The following is a 17578-nucleotide window of genomic DNA, read 5'->3' as shown; positions in this document are numbered from 1 at the left end:
TATCAATTGTGGTTATTTTAGTTTGTAGGACTACTGGATAATCTAAAAATTTGTTTTTTCTAGTTTTGCAAATTTTCTTTAACGAATATACTACTTTTTGTAATAAGAAAACAAACATTTTTAAAAGTTTAAAAGCCTACACTCTGGAGGGAAAACCTATAGAAGAGATTCTCAGATACTTCTCAAATACTATAAACAGCTAAATTCATAGGCCTAGCCATCCCAAGTACTCGCTTTTATCACTGCAAGTTTTATATAAGAAACATTTTCTTGGTTGTTTTCTTTTCAATTTAAATACAAGAGTGATAAGCATATATTTAAAGTCATATGAAAGATGCTTTGTGGTAAATAACAGGCTTTCAGTATGCACATATATGCTCTGAATAAATAAATGTGATTTTAGGGAAGGAAAAAAGGCATGTACAAAGTTGGCCACAGATAAATGTGTTAAACAGATCAAATGAGAGCTTTAGAGTTGCGGTTTTAAAATTAGATATGTACAAGCAAATAGCCTCTTTCTCCACCTATTACAAGCTGTACACTATTCTATTAGATCATAATGTTATTTTGATATTGTAAAATGGCAGCGATAGGATTCTAGATGATTATTCCTCTGGAAGCATCTGAGTAATAAGTCATCAAAGAGGTGGGAAAAATGGACAGGGCTCTTCAGAAAGTTTTGGTCCTCACTGTTTTGCAAAAAAAGTGATAATTGGAGGGGACCCTCAGACATGAAATAAGCACTTGGTAAGCAATACAAAATATAAGGAAGAGATGAGGAATCTCGTTCTAGCTCCTTGTAAGGAGCTGATGTGATGCAGACAAGGTTCTGGGAAAAGTGACATCTATTATGAGCACATGGCCAATGAGTGTCTGAAAGCCAGATGTTAATACGTGTAGAAACTGAGCACCTTTAGCAAAGAGGAGAGGTAACACGTTAACAAATGTATTTCAGGAGTTGAAAAGCAAGTCAGGATGAATGTAAGATTTCTAAGATTCTGAAGCCAGAAGCCTTCAGGAGAAAGGAAAAGGTGGCTACTAGACAGTGTAGAGTGTATTAAAGTGAACAATGTTTAAGGGCCATATAGGAAAGTAGTTTCTTCATCCTAGAAAATAAATCTCTAGGCAGAGTTTGCAGGACCCAAATAAGGTAGCTAGAGATCACAGCAAAGCCTGTGGCCAAAAGGTAGCCTTGGGTATGAATAAGAAGCAGGAATTAAGAGAATGGAGACCTGGCAATGATGCCCAACCTAAATGTGACTCATGTTAGCTGTATAAGTAACTCATCCAGCATTTCTCGAGAATCTCAGCATCCAGATCTAACGTGAGAAAAAGGAATGAGGGCTACATGCCAAAGATCCTGGCTAAGATCCCACGGGGCTATACTTTTCTTAAAGAATCTGTATTCTGAATATCCATTTTTAAATGTTGTTGTATTTTTCCTCCTAAATTTCCTAGATTGAGCTCTTTTTGAAAAAATTAACTGAAGGCAACAAGGACTTTTGTATACTCAGTCATGGTTTAGAAGGGAATCCAGACAACTTCTGAGTATGGAGGGTGGATACTGACTCCCAACACTTTAGAAAAATCTGAAGAAAATGGTGGAGAGATAAGAAGTCGAGGAGAAGAATCCCATGGAGGACTTTATAAACCAATTCTTCCTTCCTGTTTGGGATTTTGTCTATAGAACATAAATGGGAGGTTGCTGGAATATAAGCCAAGGATCTTGATTAAAAATAATACTGAAAAACTATTCCTTCAGTTAGTCATTCATAAATTGAGTTGATCAACAGAACTACCAGGGGACTTAAAAAATGTAGAGTTCCAGGACTCACATTCTCTGAGATTCTTGGGGTCAGGCCCAGGAATCCACATTCTTAAAAACAGTAATGCTAAAAAAAAAAAAAAAAAAAAAATCCTCAGGTGCTACTACTGATTGGCAAAATATGTTACTAGGAACCTTCCTTTAATCAAAATCTTATTAAAGAGAGAACCCCAAAACATCCAAAGCCACAAATAAGCTGGCATCCCAACAGTTTACTGGCTTATGGTGGACTAAGACGACACACCTGAAAGAATCTAATTTCTGGGTAAACTCCAGGTATTACCACTGATCTAACTAAGCACTGCCACAACTCCAAACTACCACTCCATTTAGGACCTTGACCAAATTCTGTACCACATCTATAACGAAATTCATATTCTAGCCAAGATCTGATGTAGGAAAGTTTATGACAGAGAGTACACTGAAGAGCACATATGGCAATTACCAGCTTACTCTACAATTTACTACATTCTTCTAATTTATTTTTCACCCCTCTCTTTCCTTTTCTTTTACCTGTTATCTTCCCTCCATCAATTATAGCCATAGGCAGAGTCCTGCTGATGGCATAAAGCACTGAAGAGACTGGCTACGCTCACTCTAAACCTTTATTTGCTTTTGAAACTTTATTTCTATTTCAGGATCCATTCCTCAGTTTCATTTCAAGTTACATTTAGAACTGAGAGAGTCTTCCTTTTCTAAGAAAGAGTTCTTTATCAAATCATGTTCCTATCAATAATTTTGAATGGTTCCCCCATCACCTTTAGAATAAAAAAGCTCATACTCATTGGCTTGATATTCAAAGCCTTCCGCAATATTATCCCCATCTACCTTTTTAATTGTTTCTCTGACTATTCTTGAATATGAAAGAATACTTGATGCTGGCTAGATTCGTTTACTACTTCTCCTTTAAAAATATCACCTTGACTCCTAGCTCTATGCCTTTGTACCTTCCAAAAAACCCTCGTCTCCTCTGTGCCAATTCAAATCCTACCTATTTGTAAGGCTCAGTTCAAGTCCTATACCTTCATGAGGCTCTTTCTAATCACTCCAGTGCTCAGAGAGCTTTTACTCTTCTGAATTCCTTTGGTACATGTGTCTGTACTATTTATATGTCACTTAAAAACATACTATCTTCTATTGTTAGTTTTACATACAATTGTCTTCTTTCTAATAGATTTTACAACGTGCTAATTCCCCATGTATTCTAGCATGGAGATATGTATATAGAAGGAATTCAATAAATACCTTATTTTTTTTTTTTTTGGTGAGGAAGATCAGCCCTGAGCTAACATCCACGCCAATCCTCCTCTTTTTGCTGAGGAAGGCTAGCCCTGGGCTAACATCTGTGCCCATCTTCCTCCACTTTATATGGGATGCCGCCACAGCATGGCCTGACAAGCAGGGCATCGGTGCGCGCTCAGGATCCAAACCCGGGCCACCAGCAGCGAAGCATGCACACTTAACTGCTACACCACGGGGCCGGCCCCAACAAATATTTTTTGACTGATTTTTATTTGAGAAGAAACACTGACAACTCATTTATAAAAGAGTTTTCCCCTTCCTCCTGGCTTTTTATAATCAGGGAAAAAAAGAGTGCTAAGGGCAAAATCCATCAATTGAGGGTCTGCTACTTTTATATTTGAGGAGAAAAGAGATCTTTAAATAAAACTTGTTTCTCTCCCACCATTAAATATCTCCTAAAAATCTATCTTCAGGAAGGAATTCTGTATTAATCAGAAGAGCTAGCAATTTTCATACATTCTAAAAATACAAAGTATGGAGTGATCACCTTCCCCATGACCACTAACATTAATAATGATTCAAAATACTTGTTAATTTACACATTGGTTTAATATAGCTACCTACCATCCACATGCCTTATATACATGTTCTCCTAAAAGTATACTGTCTTAGGTAGTTCTTAGAAGACAAAGGCTGCATTTACAGACTTTTTCTTGAGATATTATGCAAAACTGGGTGCTTAATATTTTTTATAACGTGAAAAAATTAATCTTGCCTGAACCAACTCCACACACTGGGTTAGAGCTTCCTGTAATATGCTCACATAATACTCCACGCACTGCCTCGCATAGCACATAGCACACCTGTAACCAATTATGTAATAATTTGCTTAACGTCCATCTCCTCACTAGATTGTATGTTTCATTAGGGCAGAAACTTGTCTTTTTCTCTACTACACTCCTCGTGCCTAGCACATGCCTAGCATACAACAGGCACTCAATAAAAATTTGTTGAATTAATAAACTGCAGCAGATGCCCACTTGGAAGGATGATTGGATGTGCAACACATAATATATACAATTGGTAAAGAGATGAAAAAGAGTTGAGACTGTTGCTAAATTCAGAGGGAGAAGAGGTTAAAGAAGTACAGATGAGAAGAAAAATCATACTGCCTTAAAAAACATTCAGAGGTTAACACAACATAGAGGTGAAAGCAGACTTCAAAAGGACATAATTTCCACGAAAAACAGATGTCAAATATCATTGTCACAGAATTTCCCTGGGACTTTAATGGAGGCTTACTACCTCCCCCCACCAACTACGCAGGATTGACAAAACAGCGCAGTGGGGAGGGAGATACGTACTGGGCGAATGTCTGCTGAGCTCCAGCTCTGGTCTCTCCAGGCTGCTCTGAAAGTCAGGAGGCAGCAGGGAAGCCACTCCCTCAGGATGGATCATCTCGTCCTCCGACTCAGCTGAAGCTTCTGCAAAGCACAGATTGGGTCGGGGCAGGGAGGGAGTGAAGGGCTCAGCATGTGGGAACATGTAGAGGAGTGACGGAGGTCAGGCAAAGTCACAGATACAGAGTATATACTAAAAAGAGCATTGTACATAGAGAAAAACTCCCTAGGATTAAGCTCTACCTCATCTCAAGGGTAGCTTAATTTACTTATAACTCTTCCTGTTGGCAGGAATCCTCTTCTAACGAGATAGTCCAATTAAGTGTCTTCTTCCCTGACAAAAGGGAAATAGTAACTTACTCGGTTCCATAAACTACCAAAGCAAACAAGTAGCAATCTCAGCCTGACTTATTCCTGAAACTGCCTAGTTACACAGGCCCATCTACACAGTGACAGGAATAAGAATGAAGAACTCCTTGTAAGAAGAGACAGTCTGGGGTTACCTTCAAGTTCTGCAGCTTCTCGAGCTTCACGTTCCAGACGCTGCCTAAGTAGCTCCTGCTGCTTTTCCAGATACTGCTTTATGAAACTGTTCTGGCTCATTTCCTCGCCAATCTGTGCAGAGGACATGGGAAAAGAAAGGCTAAGAAAGCAAACCAGGAAAATACAAGGGAGAAAATTCCATGGAGCAAAGGTCTACCCCTTATATTTGGACCTAAGAAAGATAATCAAAACGTTGGTAGGCCCTTTTCTAAGCTACTCCTATACTGAGGATCAAAATAAATAGTGCTATGATTCATAAAAGATGGCAAAAAGAGAGACTGCACATAATTTTTTACTTTAAATATTCAGTTCCCAACCAAAGAGTGATGCACTAATAACTTAAAAAGAAATCAAAATTCCTATAAAATTATGCCTTTTTATCTAAATTTTCAGATAATCTAAAATATTATCTTGGGCCAGCCCCATGGCTTAGCGGTTAAGTGCATGCGCTCTGCTACTGGCGGCCCCAGTTCGGATCCCGGGCACGCACCAACGCACCGCTTCTGCAGCCATGCTGAGGCCGCGTCCCACATACAGCAACTAGAAGGATGTGCAACTATGACATACAAATATCTACTGGGGCTTTGGGGAAGAAAAAAAAAAAAAAGGAGGAGGATTGGCAATAGATGTTAGCTCAGAGCCGGTCTTCCTCAGCAAAAAGAGGAGGATTAGCACGGTTGTTAGCTCAGGGCTGATCTCCCTCACCAAAAAAAAAAAAAAAATTATCTAAAGATAATCTAAATTTTCCTTTAGTTAAATCTTTTAGTAATATCAAAAACTGAAAGGAAACATACTAGTTCATCTTTTGTTCATAGAAAAGATCAATCTTCAACTATCCAGGAAACATTCTGTCAAACATCTCCAAAATTCAAGTACAGTACTTAAAAGCATGAAAGCAAGAAACTAAGAAAAGGGATGTCCATTCAGCATTTAGAGAGAGTTCTAATTCCATTTTCTTTGGATGAGAAGAAATCCTTGGTAACAATATTTAAAATCCAGGAGCTTAATCCCTTTTCCCATTTTTGTCTGAAACAGACTCTCATGTCACTTTTTCCCCTTCAGCTTTCTCTTACAAGTCTTCCCCCTGAGAACCTTCTTGCTTAGCAAGTCCTATCAGAGCTTCAGAAAAAGAAAAAAAATCTGAATAAATACTTTCTATGTTATGAGTCATCTTTCCTAAGCATGGTAAATGTTTATTTTCACCTAAAGTAGAGATGAGTCTCTTGGTACTCAATGGACATTGATGAAGTGTGGGCTGCTTGTATTAGAGACATATGTATTTGTTGCAAAAATCCTATGTTAATAAAAGCAAAGCTTCAAAGACTAAAATGCAATGGACAAAAGGAATATAACCATAAACTGTTTAACTTTTGCAGTTTCTTATGCTTGTTAAAGTATTTCACTAAACCTCTGTAAGCTGGCTAGATTATGACACTTACAGCTTAATGAGGTGATAACAAGGGAGTAGGAAGGCTCTCTTGCCACAGTATCTTGGGACTTCATCTAGGACTAGAGATGCACACCATTGCACACACAAAGATCTGGACTTTTCCTTTAAGTGCATGACACACTATAATGAGGGGATTTTAAAAGCTGAAAAGAATCTTAAGAGATCACGCAATCTAAGAATTTTAATTTTTTTAAACCGTGGAATGATTTCTTCTAAAAAAAATCTTGCACAAACTCAATATACAAAGCAGATAAAAGTAGATCCAATCTAGTTTAAGAGGAGAGTGTGAACTCCTGCTCACTTGAGAAGGCATCTTCCCTAGGAAGCCCCCAAAAGCAGCTCCACAAAACCCTGACAGAGCAGTTACAAAACTACGGATGTAGTCCAACCTTTTCTCATATTACGTACAGGGAAACTGAGGAAACCAAGGCCTCCAAAGGTTAAGTTTCTTGCCCTAAGTAACAGAGCAATTAATGATATTTAGGAGTAACAGCATAGTTAGTATTAACACTAGTAATGATAGATATTTCCAAAGGATTGAATTCTTGGAAAATCTATGTCAACACAAGAGTTCCTGATCAGCAATTATTTTCCTACACTGCTCTACTGATTGTCTACTTCATATCTTCATTCAAAGACATCAACTACTTTTCCAGAATCAATGGCAAATAACTGACTTCAGATTCCTGTACTACACTTAACTAGAGGCACATCTTTCTGCACACACCATTTCAAGTATCAGAAATTAACTAAAAGCTCCTCTGATTCTGTTCTTGAATTCCTTATCAGAATTAAACTGTCCTAGGGGCTGGCCCTGTGGCGTAGTGGTTAAGTTTGTGCGCTCTGCTTTGGGGGCCCAGGGTTTGTAGGTTCGGATCCCAGGCGCAGACCTACACACCACTCATCAAGCCATGCTGTCAGGGTCCCACATGCAAAACAGAGGAAGATTGGCACAGATGTTAGCACAGGGCCAATCTCCCTCACCAAAAAAATAAAATAATTCAACTGTCCTGGCATGAGAACATCTCCAACCCAGGGAATTGAGGAAAATATTGGTGAGGGATTAAGCATCAAACATACAACATCATGTCCTTCCACGTGTCTGTGCACAGAGCCCACCCTATCTAATGAACCTTCTTTCTTACCTGGGAATTTGGCTGGAATGCAGCATGGGGTGTTGAGTGTTTCTGTAAATTTTCTAGCATTAGAGCCTGGTATAGAAAAGGGCAAAAGTCAGAAACAAAGGAAAAAAACCCCACCCCTCCCCCAATCTCTTCATTAAATGCGATGACTAACCATACACACTTAAACTGTACTCCTTTTCCAGGGATCTAAAAGCCCTTTACTAGTACTGTTCTCATTCATCTTCAGAAGACCCTTAAAGGTAGCCATGGTTACTGCTCCCAAGTGCACAGATATAAAATGCAGGCACATAGAGAAAATCAGTGACCTGACTATGTAATAATATCAGTGACAGTGACAGAACCAGTACTACAATCCCTATTATCTTCTGCCCTTCTGACTAGTGCCCCCTTCGCCATCTGGCCATGCAGGTAAAATCACTTCAAATAGTCAAATCAGCTTCAAATACATGAAACCAACATGGGGCTGCTGATTCTGGCCTGACTGAATTACTTGGTCAGTTACCCAAGACTAGATCTACCTGAGTGAACGCCTATCGTTTCCAACGGAGTGGCACCTAGATTTATCAAATTTATGAAAATTTCAAAGATGAGGCTACAGAACAAAATGACCACAGACTCTATAAACTGTGGTCTGACCCAAACCTCACACACACAAGAAACCATCAGCTTCTGTATAGGCAACGGTCTGCCAACTTAACCCTTGAGCCAACCCAGCCCTAATCTTAACTATGCACCACGTATCCTAATTAACACCAAGATACCATCATCTTCCCTCCGTCTACACCAAACCTATAGAGACACACAAATCCACCCGCCTACCTCAAGATAATCCCACCCTAATCTACTCAAACCGATTCAAACCCCCCAACGTATATCAACCTGCCTCACCTCTCTCACCAATATTCACCAAACTCTTATCCACCCAAATTGCTTCTGGACGCCCTATAAATTATACACCCCTCTAACCAAGTCCCTTCACATCAAGGCTTCTCTTCATCTCACCTCCTAATCTAACCAAGCATTTTCCCCAACCCCAATCCTATGCTTCCGGATACCAACACCAACCCCATCAACCCCTCAGCCCAACCATACCCCTAACTCCGACCCAGCCCAACTCGCCCCTCTCAGGCCAGCAACGCCGGTGGTTGTAGTGGGATTTAACTCCTTCTGCAGCGCATGCGCCGAAACCACAGACACAAACAAGGAGCGGGTGGGGGAAGGAGGAAGGAGCTTAAGACACTCCGGGAGAGTAGCGTGCACCCTCCCATTTTGGGCTCGCGCCCCTGCCGTTAAGGCGGGAACCGGCGCTATCTCTATTCCAGCGCGAACCTCCTCAACCACCGTGCGCGCGGATCCGGAGGCTCGCGCTGGCGGCCTGAGCAAGCTCGCGCTGAGCCCGGACACTGCGCCTGCGCCGCGGCAGAGACTCGTCTCTACCGGGTCCGCTCCCCTCCGACACCCCAGCAACGCCGTCTCCTCACCCCTTTGAGCCGCTTGACCAGGGCACTCTTTTGCCCGCTCTTGGCTAGGCCTCGCTGCTCCAGGGCGGCCTTCAGGTCGGTCACCCGCAGCGCCTGAAGAGGCTTCCCGTCCAGAGTCACCTCCTCCAGCTCCGCCATCTTGCGTGAGGTACTCGGGTCCGTCCCGACGGCTTCGGGCATCTTCGGTAATTTCCGCCAACGCCCTTCGAACGTACTGAGCTGACCCCGCCCACTGCCATAGTCAACCCGTCGATTACCACTCAAAACTCCCCGGGTTCCTCCGGAACTGCTCGGGTGTTTCCGTCTCCACATCGGCACCAATCGGTTCTTTCCATCCTCCCAGCCGCTCCCCCTCCCTCGCCTTGCTTTCAGAGCTCGGTTATCTTCGTCTCACCGAGACTTTGAATCGAATCTATTCGGAAGCCCTCGACTCTGGCATAACCATAATCGGAGTTATTCGGCTATCTCCGGACCTAAAGCTGAGGCGCTAAGGCGCTTGGGTGTTTGGGGCTGGCCCGGGGCCGGAAGTGCGTGGGCTGCTCGGCTGGCCCTGCTTAGAGTTGTCAGGAAACATGGAAGCGGCGGCGATAGTTGGAGTCTAAGCACTGTTGTGACGGTGTGCGGGTGCCCTGTGAGAGGAAAGGGGAGGTAAGCGGGGTAGAAGTCCGTCCCTGGGCCGGGTCAGCCTCGGTGTTTGCGGGTTACTCTAGTAAGGCAATCCTCCTGCTGCCCTGCGGAAACGGCTGCCGCCTCCCATGCTCTGAATCCCCGCCACTCCCATCTAAGGCTGCTCTTTGCGACCTCCGAATGCCAGGCTCCGTGGCCTCTAAAGGGACAAGTGGCAGCGCCGTGTCTTTGGACCTAGATTGTAAACTAGTTTGTAATCATTGAACTTGAGTTTGCCGTGGAAGCCATGTCGCAAGACTCGGGAAAAGTTCTCCCTTTCCCCCGAATAAGAGAATCAAGTTCCTTCAAGAGGAATTGCTTTTTGTAGGGCCACTGTGAAAAAGGCAACCTCCCTGGACTGTTTTGGTACTGAACTGATGTTAATTGCTGGAGGTTCCTTTCTTTGTCGCTACAAATAGTCCAACTTGCAGCAGAAGAAACACAAACAGTAAAATAGCCATAGACGGTAGTTTCAGGTTTTCATTGTTAAAAATTCAAGTTGTGGGACTCGAAAACTATTCAAGTTGGCTGACGGCCCAATTGCATTAGTGATGCAAATCAATGTCAGAGCATCGATAGGTATCATAGTAAACATTAAGGAAAATTGTTCAAAGATATGAATTAGTCATACATCTACAGCAGTATAACACTTGTTAGTCCCTAAGCCACCGAACCAACTAGACTGTTTTTTCAGTCTTGAATCAACACGTGGCTTCTGCTGTTTTTCTTACTGTGTTATCTTATTTTGGGCAAGGCACCCTCACTTACTCTGCTCTTTAATTTTTCCTGCTGCTTTACAGGAAATAATAGGGAAGTAATGGATGTTATGAAGTTCTTGGCATATTTCAGAGGCTCTTTGCGCATTGCAGAGAAGGCTCTTTCATCATATATGAGGTTTTTTCTTTTTTCCCCCCACTGTTGATAGCTCTGGAATGATTAGCATCTAGGCCCTGACCAGCTGTGTGTACTAGATTTAAACATGTGTACCTTTGTTCATTTTAGGGAAGAGGTGATGGACGAACATTAATCACGGTTTTTTTCTTTACTCAACCTGGAACATAGAAGTGGGCGGGAGAGAATAAGCAAGAAATGTGTTGGTTATTTTTAGATTCTTTATAAGAATGATGGAGGGAAGCGGTGGTTGGGGCAGGTTTGAAAGAGAGAGGAAGGTTGGCATATATGAAATAAAGTTATTCTTGGGTGACTTCTCTAAGGTAGTTGGATAATAGTCTAAAGAAGGACCCTGCCGCTTTCCTGTAAGTCAAATTGGTGAAAAGTAATTTTCTCTGTAAATGCTGATTGAGTGTGATAAGATTCTTTGTTGTTGGGAAGTTGTATTTTGGTTGCTCTATTTAGAGAGTACATAACAGTGCTTTTATGTTTCAGGATGTCACTGGAATCATCCTCCTCTTCGATGCCGCTATCCTTTCCTTCTCCCTTGCCCTCGGTACCAGACGGTATTACTAACTCTTCCCCTCCGCCAATGTCTTACATCACTTCCCAGGAGATGAAGTGTATTCTTCACTGGTTTGCCAGTTGGTCAGGCCCCCAGCGTGAACGTTTCCTACAGGACCTGGTAGCTAAGGCAGTGCCAGGAAAACTACAGCCACTGCTGGAAGGTCTGGAGCAGCTTAGTGTGTCTGGAGCAAACCGACCACCTTGTATCTTTGAGTGCCAGCTGCGTCTTTGGGATCAGTGGTTTCGAGGTTGGGCTGAGCAGGAGCGCAATGAATTTGTCAGGCAGCTGGAGGTCAGTGAGCCAGACTTCGTGACAAAGTTTTACCAAGCAGTGGCTGCTACAGCTGGTAAAGACTGATAGGCATTAAAATCAAAGAAGATAACCATAGCTGGCGGAGCGGAGGCCACAGCTTTACAGTGAGAACTTCAAATGTGTCACTTAAAGGTCTGGGGATGGTATCCCGATCAGCTGACTGAACTCACTGACCAGTACCAGGCCTGGTTATTTCAATGTTAACAGCATATCAACTGGACTTCTAGTGTAAATGTTTTTCATCTAAGCAAATCGAGATCAGCAGTCTGCCTCCTAGCTTGCTTCTTTCCAAGCGATGTCAAACCCTCAAGAATTTAATGGCTTCTTTTGTAATTGTAACCAAAAGGAACCTACACATGATAACTCAAGCCTACTGCTGAACCCATGGGGCCGTAAAGGAAAACCCTCCTCCTCCAGAAACAGGAGAGAAGGGTAATAAAAAGCTGTGTTTTTATAGTTTAGCTGGATTCAGATGGCTGGTTTCACCACCCTTACCAGATTCTGACTTAATTATGTGACATCCAAACCACTAGCTTTCCTAGTGATGATTCAGTAAAATTATGGAAAAAATCAGGAGAGGGAGCTAATTGGTTACTCCACACTTTCTCCATACTGATGTTTGTTTGAATCCAAATAGCAATGACTTTTTTCTAAAGCATATACAATGTCTTTGGAGCTGGTAGCAGATGTTCCTATTCTGTAAGTTTGCTCTACAACAACATGAAAACAAGTGACACTCTTTACAGGTTAAAGGGTTTATTTTTTGTATCAAAATAAAGAATGAATCTTCAAAACCATAAGTCTCTACCTCTTTTTCATTGCGAGGCTAGTATAAAGTGGATATCCAGAGAAGGGCACTCTGTGAAAAGTAGAACTTAAGTGTAGACAATAGATCAACTTTCCATCCACTTGTCCCCCAAGCAGTAATCTCTACCCTACCCCCGTCATGCTCTGGGTAACATCACACCTCCCTTATTCCTTCAACTGGGCCCCTTGTGCCTTGGAGCTCTGGTGAATGGTAAGGGGCAGATGGTCCCACCTGAAGAGTAGCTCGTTTCTGATAGGCCACTGTTCCCAGTGCACCCACCAGGATAAGCAGCATTAGGCAGAGTCCCATGGACAGACCTAGATGGGTCATGGAGGGATTATGGTCCGAGGTAACCAGAAACCTAGGAACATAGAGGTAATATTGGGCCTGGAATAATGCCCAGGCTTAGGAGGTAAAGGGCTTTACCTTTACTATAATACACAGAACTCATGAAACCCTGCTGCATTCCAACAGCTAAACAGGAAATTAATAAGAGGGAATATAGAACCTGAAAGTAGGAATAAGACCAAGATCCAAGTCTTCCAGCAACTTAAGTTGTTGGAAAGAGACCTAACTTGGCAGTGAGGGAAGTGGCTTAAGGGAAGAGTTAGACTGTGGTGTTTAGGTCACTGGACATGATGCCTGGGTAGTCCTTAAGAAAGGAAGGGGGCTAGGATCCCTATGGCCTAGCCATGGGGGAACTCCATTATTGTGGGAGGGAGAGGTGGCCCAGAGTGATAGGCTTGAGGTGGTCTTGTTAGTCAGGGATCCTCGTTTTCTGAAATAATAACCCTGTCTAGGACAGTACACATATGGGTGAGTGCTTAATAAATGTAATTTCAAACATCTAGACTCCAGGAATTTGGAAGAAGGCTACCTGGAATATTATCTTACTTGCTGTATTCTGCGGTAAAGCTGGCTCCTCCATAATATACTTCTAGAGGCTGCTTCTGGAGAGTCAGGGTCAGGGTCCTGTGCAGCATACCAACCGAAGGCCCTTGGCAGCCAGGAGACTTCCACATATGCACAGTGAACACCAGGCTAGTGGTAATCGAGGGGCCGTGGAAGTAGCACCTAAGTGGACATTTGGATCTCTTAGTGGAGGGATAGTCCCAGAAGAGTCTACCTCATGAGACAGGCTCAGGCTTAGGTGTGGGATGAACACAAGTCTTCCGAGGACAGTTATGAAGTAAAGAACTTAAGCGTTCTCCCTGGCCCGTTGCATAAATCCTCAGCCTGCCCCATCCCTTTACCTGCCAGTGCCTCCTCTGCTCACCAGAGCCTTTAGGACTGCTTCAGTCAACTCTTCTCGCTCTTCCTTCCCCAGGGAGTGGGCGGGGGGCCCAGCTGATCCTAAAGCCAGCTGGAATACCAGGTCTTGGGTTGAAGGACTCAAAGCTGGGGAAGTAGCAGCATCGGTACCTTCATTAGTCTGACACAGCCGACCCCGAGGACAGAAGAGAAGACCGTGGTACCCAGGTATCTGCAAGGAAACACGGAGCAGGGTATAGTTATAGCCTCAATTGCTTGCTCAAGCCCTCCTAAAGAAACTGTACAATCTAGATCAGAGTCATGGACTCAGTGGGTACTTGGTAAAAAAAATGAGCGTTGAAACAGGGTGGATAGTACCACCGTACGAGCATTTCCACACTTCTTCTTGCCTGCATGGCATGGCTGTTTCACATGTGACACCCACCTGAATAGCCTTTCCTGGAAGGCAGGAGGCCCAGGGTGATCCCTCCACCTGCACTTTGTATGCTCCCCTCTCTGTGCATTGATGTAAGTAGCAGCGGCCAGTGAGCTCTGCTTCCTTTAGGTGTGGGATCTGAGAGGGATGCCTGATCTGGTCCCCTGGGAGCAATTGTGAAGTGAGGTTGGCAAGGAAGCAACGACTCTGGGAATGGTAGATCTCCCCGTGGGGATTCTCTGCCCCAGGTGGGACTCCATTTTCCTTCTTCCAGCATTCACTCTGAAGGGCAGGGCAGAAGGCAGAAGAGTGTTTGTCCAGATGCCGTAGAAGTTGACTCCTCTCCAGGCCCACTCAGTTGCATGCTCTGTTCTCCAGTCTACTCACCCCGTTGGCCAAGGGCTTGAACATGCGGCAGCCTTCCAGCGTGGGGTCTGAGGAGCAGCTTCCCTTGTCCAGGTGCAGGTAGTGGCAGCCCGGCCCACTGTGTGGAAGGGATGTGTGTGTGTGTGGTGTGACACGAGGATCACCGACAGCTGGACAGCCCCTCAACCACTCAGTGCACATACCTGCCAGTACAGAAGAAGTCTGAGGAGCCGGTCCCACAGGTGCTCACCAGGCCAAATTCCAGGCCAGATCCTGCTTGAGAGATAGGAAAAGAGAGAAAGAGCCCTCAGAACAAATGGAGCCCCAACCTCAGCGTCAGCTATGCTTACAGCTTCAGTTATACCTGAGCAGCAGACAATCCTCTCCAACCTCTCTCACTTCCCCCAAGCTGACCTGGGTCCTGAGGGCCCCTCTGCAGTTCCCCCTGATTTCTCACCCTGGCCCCACAACAGCTCCTCGGCAGCGCTGTGGTTGACTTGGTACCAGCCTGAGTCTTCGAAGGCAGCCAGGGTGATTGGGTCGAGTCGAGTGCGCTGGGCACCATCGAAGGTGGCAGTCATCACAGAGCCCTGGAGCAGCCGGGCCTCCCAGTGTGAAGACAACAGGCCCTGCTGGAGGAGGTGGCTGGCTGCCACCTGCTACTCCCTCCTCCTTCCACCCCCCCCCAGGTGTTCTCATTCTCACCTCTTCTTCCAAGGGGACGCCCAGTGAGACCCCTAGTACTCCCAAGTGTTTGGCCAGGCTGTGGCTAACAGTTGGAGTGGTGAGAAGCAGCTGTCCCCACTCGTCTCGCCTTGTCACTTGTTGCCTTGTAGAACAGTTCTCTCTGACTGACTCCAGCAAGGAGAGAAGGCAATACGAGGAGAGGAAAACTTAGGAAGGGTGAGGTAGAATCGGAAGGAAGGAGTTCATGAGACAGTAGTGATCCCCTCTGGTTGACCTGGTAGGAAGACCTCTCCCTCATTCTGTCCTTTACCACTGGGTCCTGAGGGGCAATCCCGCCACTTCTTGAAGAGCTGTCCAGAGAAACCCAGGGCATGGAGCAATTCATGTAGCGTAGCCTAAGGGCAAATGGCGCAGTGAGGGGGACTGGATTTGCAGCGGGACTGACCAGCCCCTCTGCCCAACCAGCTCTTCTTAGAGCTCAAGGCACCTTCTATTCCATCCTAGGTTTTTCCACTTCATGGGAAGCTGGGTGACCTGCCCCCCTGCCCAACCTGTTTGCTTCTTCCCATTCATCATGCAGCAGTCACCATGACGATGTCACTGTGGCTGAGGCTGGGGCTGGTGAGATGTTGGGCACAGTAGACAATGGTACCAGCAAGGGGCCTGTCTTCTGAGTCCAGCTGGCAGCAGGCAGCATAGGCTATGATAGAGGGCTGAGGATGGGCCAGGACAAGGTGGGGGCGGAAAGGAGGGAAGAGAGGTAACACGGAAGAAATCTTCCTGAAAGAAGAGGCCCAGGGAACTCAGCAGGGGTGGGACTGAGGGATGGCTTGGGGGATTTTTAGCCCTGACCCAAACTTCATCAGCATGCCTCAAGTTACCCCAAATAAGCACAATTTAATAAAAACTGCTTTTATGCTCCCTACCCCTTCCCATGATATTTAAGGTCAAGAGAGGCAGAGCAGGGCAAAGGGATCCCATTTGAACCTCACCTCTCGGTGGCACTTGGAAGTGTGGGCAACCCGCACATACAGGAGGAAATCAGTGTTTGGGACCCCAGGCCCATCTGGTTGGACCAGTTGTGGGGGACCCTGCTCTGGCCACAAGGCATAACCATGGAGATGGGCATCAGGGATCTGGTGGGGAGTGAAATGTAGCATCTAGCTTAGCAGACGGGCTGGGAGATAGGGCAAAAGGACACTGGGTACGAGGAGTGAGGGCAGAGAGTCTCTATCTTTAATCTGCCTTAGTCTCATCTAGGCAGCTGGCTGGAATAAGGGGTCCTCCCCCAACCCAAGTCTCTGATTTAATAAATTGCCAGGGGGAGAGGGGGTTCAGGAATCTGCTTTATCAGGAAGCACGTTAAGTAACTCAGATGCTGGTGGTCGTGGAGAGGTCTAGGCAGCCTCCCCAAGAGGATCCCCAAATCTGAGTAGTTTCTCTCACCTTCGCCCCTAGGCAACTCTCTCCTTTGTACCCGGGGTTCAAGAGGCTGCACCTGCCAAGAACGAATATCTGTGGGTGAGCTGGAAACATTTCTGGGGACCCCTGAAGAGGGACTGTACACATTCCCAATGACATGAACTCACCTGCGGTAGTTTGGGGTATCTGGGTCTCCCCAGACACCGTGGCAGTACTGTGCAGGGTCTCGACTCAGAAGCAGAGGGCCTCGCACTGGAGGGACTTAACGAGACCAGGAGTCAGTTTCACCTCAACGTCTTAGAGTTCCCGTTCCCCTTCTGTGGCATCTTCCTCCCTGGCTCTCTGCTCCTCAGCCCTCCCTGACTCCTGTTCCCCCACTCACCTGCTAGGACACCCTGGAGGCGCTGAGCAGCCTCTCTCACTGCGGCCAGGGCTCGGGATCGCCCTCTCATCCCGTCTCCCTCAGGATCCCAAGCTCCATCTGATACAGGATCTCCTATATAGCAGATTTGGATTCGGAGGGGTTGAGGATCCAGGGAGCCAGGGAGGGTGAGGGAGGAAGAGCGGAAGTTTGGGGGAAGTTGGGAGAAAGAGGGCCTGAGAAGGCTGACAGACTTCTGTGTCTCATCATGTAGACATCTGCTCGTGGCAGCCCCCAGGAGCAGCAGCAGCAGCAACATTTTCCTTCCAGGGTCTCTCCAGAGCCTGCCCTGGATCCTGTCTTCGGCTCCCTTCACCTTGCCTCCTTACCACCTCTCTCTATATCCCTCCAACACTCGTGCTTTTGTTTTCAAGATTTGAGTGTTGTTGACTAAATCTACAGTTCCTGCCAGGAGGTCGGATGTGAACCACAAGGGCCAAAGCTTTCTCCCTGGGAGGCAGAGATGGGGAGCTGGGGGAGGGGCAGTATTATTCCCGAGGCCTCAACTGACCTTCCCCAAGAGGAGCCTGCCCTGTCCACGGAGGAACTCTCCTAACCCTCTTCCATCTCTCATCTTCACCCCCCTGCTGTTGTGAGTGGACAACCTTGGAACCTTCCCAGAACTAAAATATTGGTGTTCACATAATGGTGTGTGTGTGTGGGG

General features: G+C 45.4%; 3 protein-coding genes across 9 annotated transcripts in view; 1 reads left to right on the top strand and 2 right to left on the bottom strand.

Moving 5' to 3' along the window:
* The window catches only part of ACIN1 (apoptotic chromatin condensation inducer 1), a 31891-nt gene extending 22478 nt beyond the window's left edge, over positions 1 to 9413 (bottom strand). For 3 of the 7 annotated variants that reach the window (XM_058540940.1, XM_058540942.1, XM_058540941.1), the window contains exons 1-4: positions 9087 to 9239; positions 7606 to 7671; positions 4971 to 5082; positions 4432 to 4551 (exon numbers count right to left, since the gene is read on the bottom strand). In XM_058540940.1, coding sequence (XP_058396923.1) covers positions 4432 to 4551; positions 4971 to 5082; positions 7606 to 7671; positions 9087 to 9224 — 436 coding nt within the window. In that variant the 5' untranslated portion in view covers positions 9225 to 9239. Of the gene's footprint in view, positions 1 to 4431; positions 4552 to 4970; positions 5083 to 7605; positions 7672 to 9086 lie in introns of all 7 variants that reach the window. The other 4 variants (XM_058540943.1, XM_058540944.1, XM_058540946.1 and 1 more) reach the window with 3 other exon arrangements.
* C5H14orf119 (chromosome 5 C14orf119 homolog) lies at positions 9202 to 12323 on the top strand. Its single transcript, XM_058540991.1, has 2 exons — positions 9202 to 9734; positions 11139 to 12323. Exon 2 carries the CDS (start codon positions 11140 to 11142, stop codon positions 11566 to 11568), a length of 429 nt encoding a protein of 142 aa, XP_058396974.1. The 5' UTR covers positions 9202 to 9734; position 11139; the 3' UTR covers positions 11569 to 12323.
* On the bottom strand, positions 12269 to 17225 carry CIROP (ciliated left-right organizer metallopeptidase). The gene is given in 14 exon segments (XM_058540992.1): positions 12269 to 12692; positions 13226 to 13405; positions 13585 to 13814; positions 14028 to 14300; positions 14406 to 14502; positions 14588 to 14657; positions 14842 to 15016; positions 15090 to 15235; positions 15382 to 15466; positions 15659 to 15851; positions 15966 to 16207; positions 16518 to 16569; positions 16661 to 16745; positions 16876 to 17225. Coding segments are annotated over 14 exon segments (2334 nt in total). The 5' UTR covers positions 17174 to 17225; the 3' UTR covers positions 12269 to 12484.
* Positions 17226 to 17578: the final 353 nt, after the last annotated feature.

The sequence above is a fragment of the Diceros bicornis genome, chromosome 5 (assembly GCF_020826845.1).
Source record: "Diceros bicornis minor isolate mBicDic1 chromosome 5, mDicBic1.mat.cur, whole genome shotgun sequence".
NCBI classification, from domain to species: domain Eukaryota; kingdom Metazoa; phylum Chordata; class Mammalia; order Perissodactyla; family Rhinocerotidae; genus Diceros; species Diceros bicornis.
Note: the sequence above shows the minus strand (reverse complement) of the source record. Positions and strands in the feature narration are given on the sequence as shown.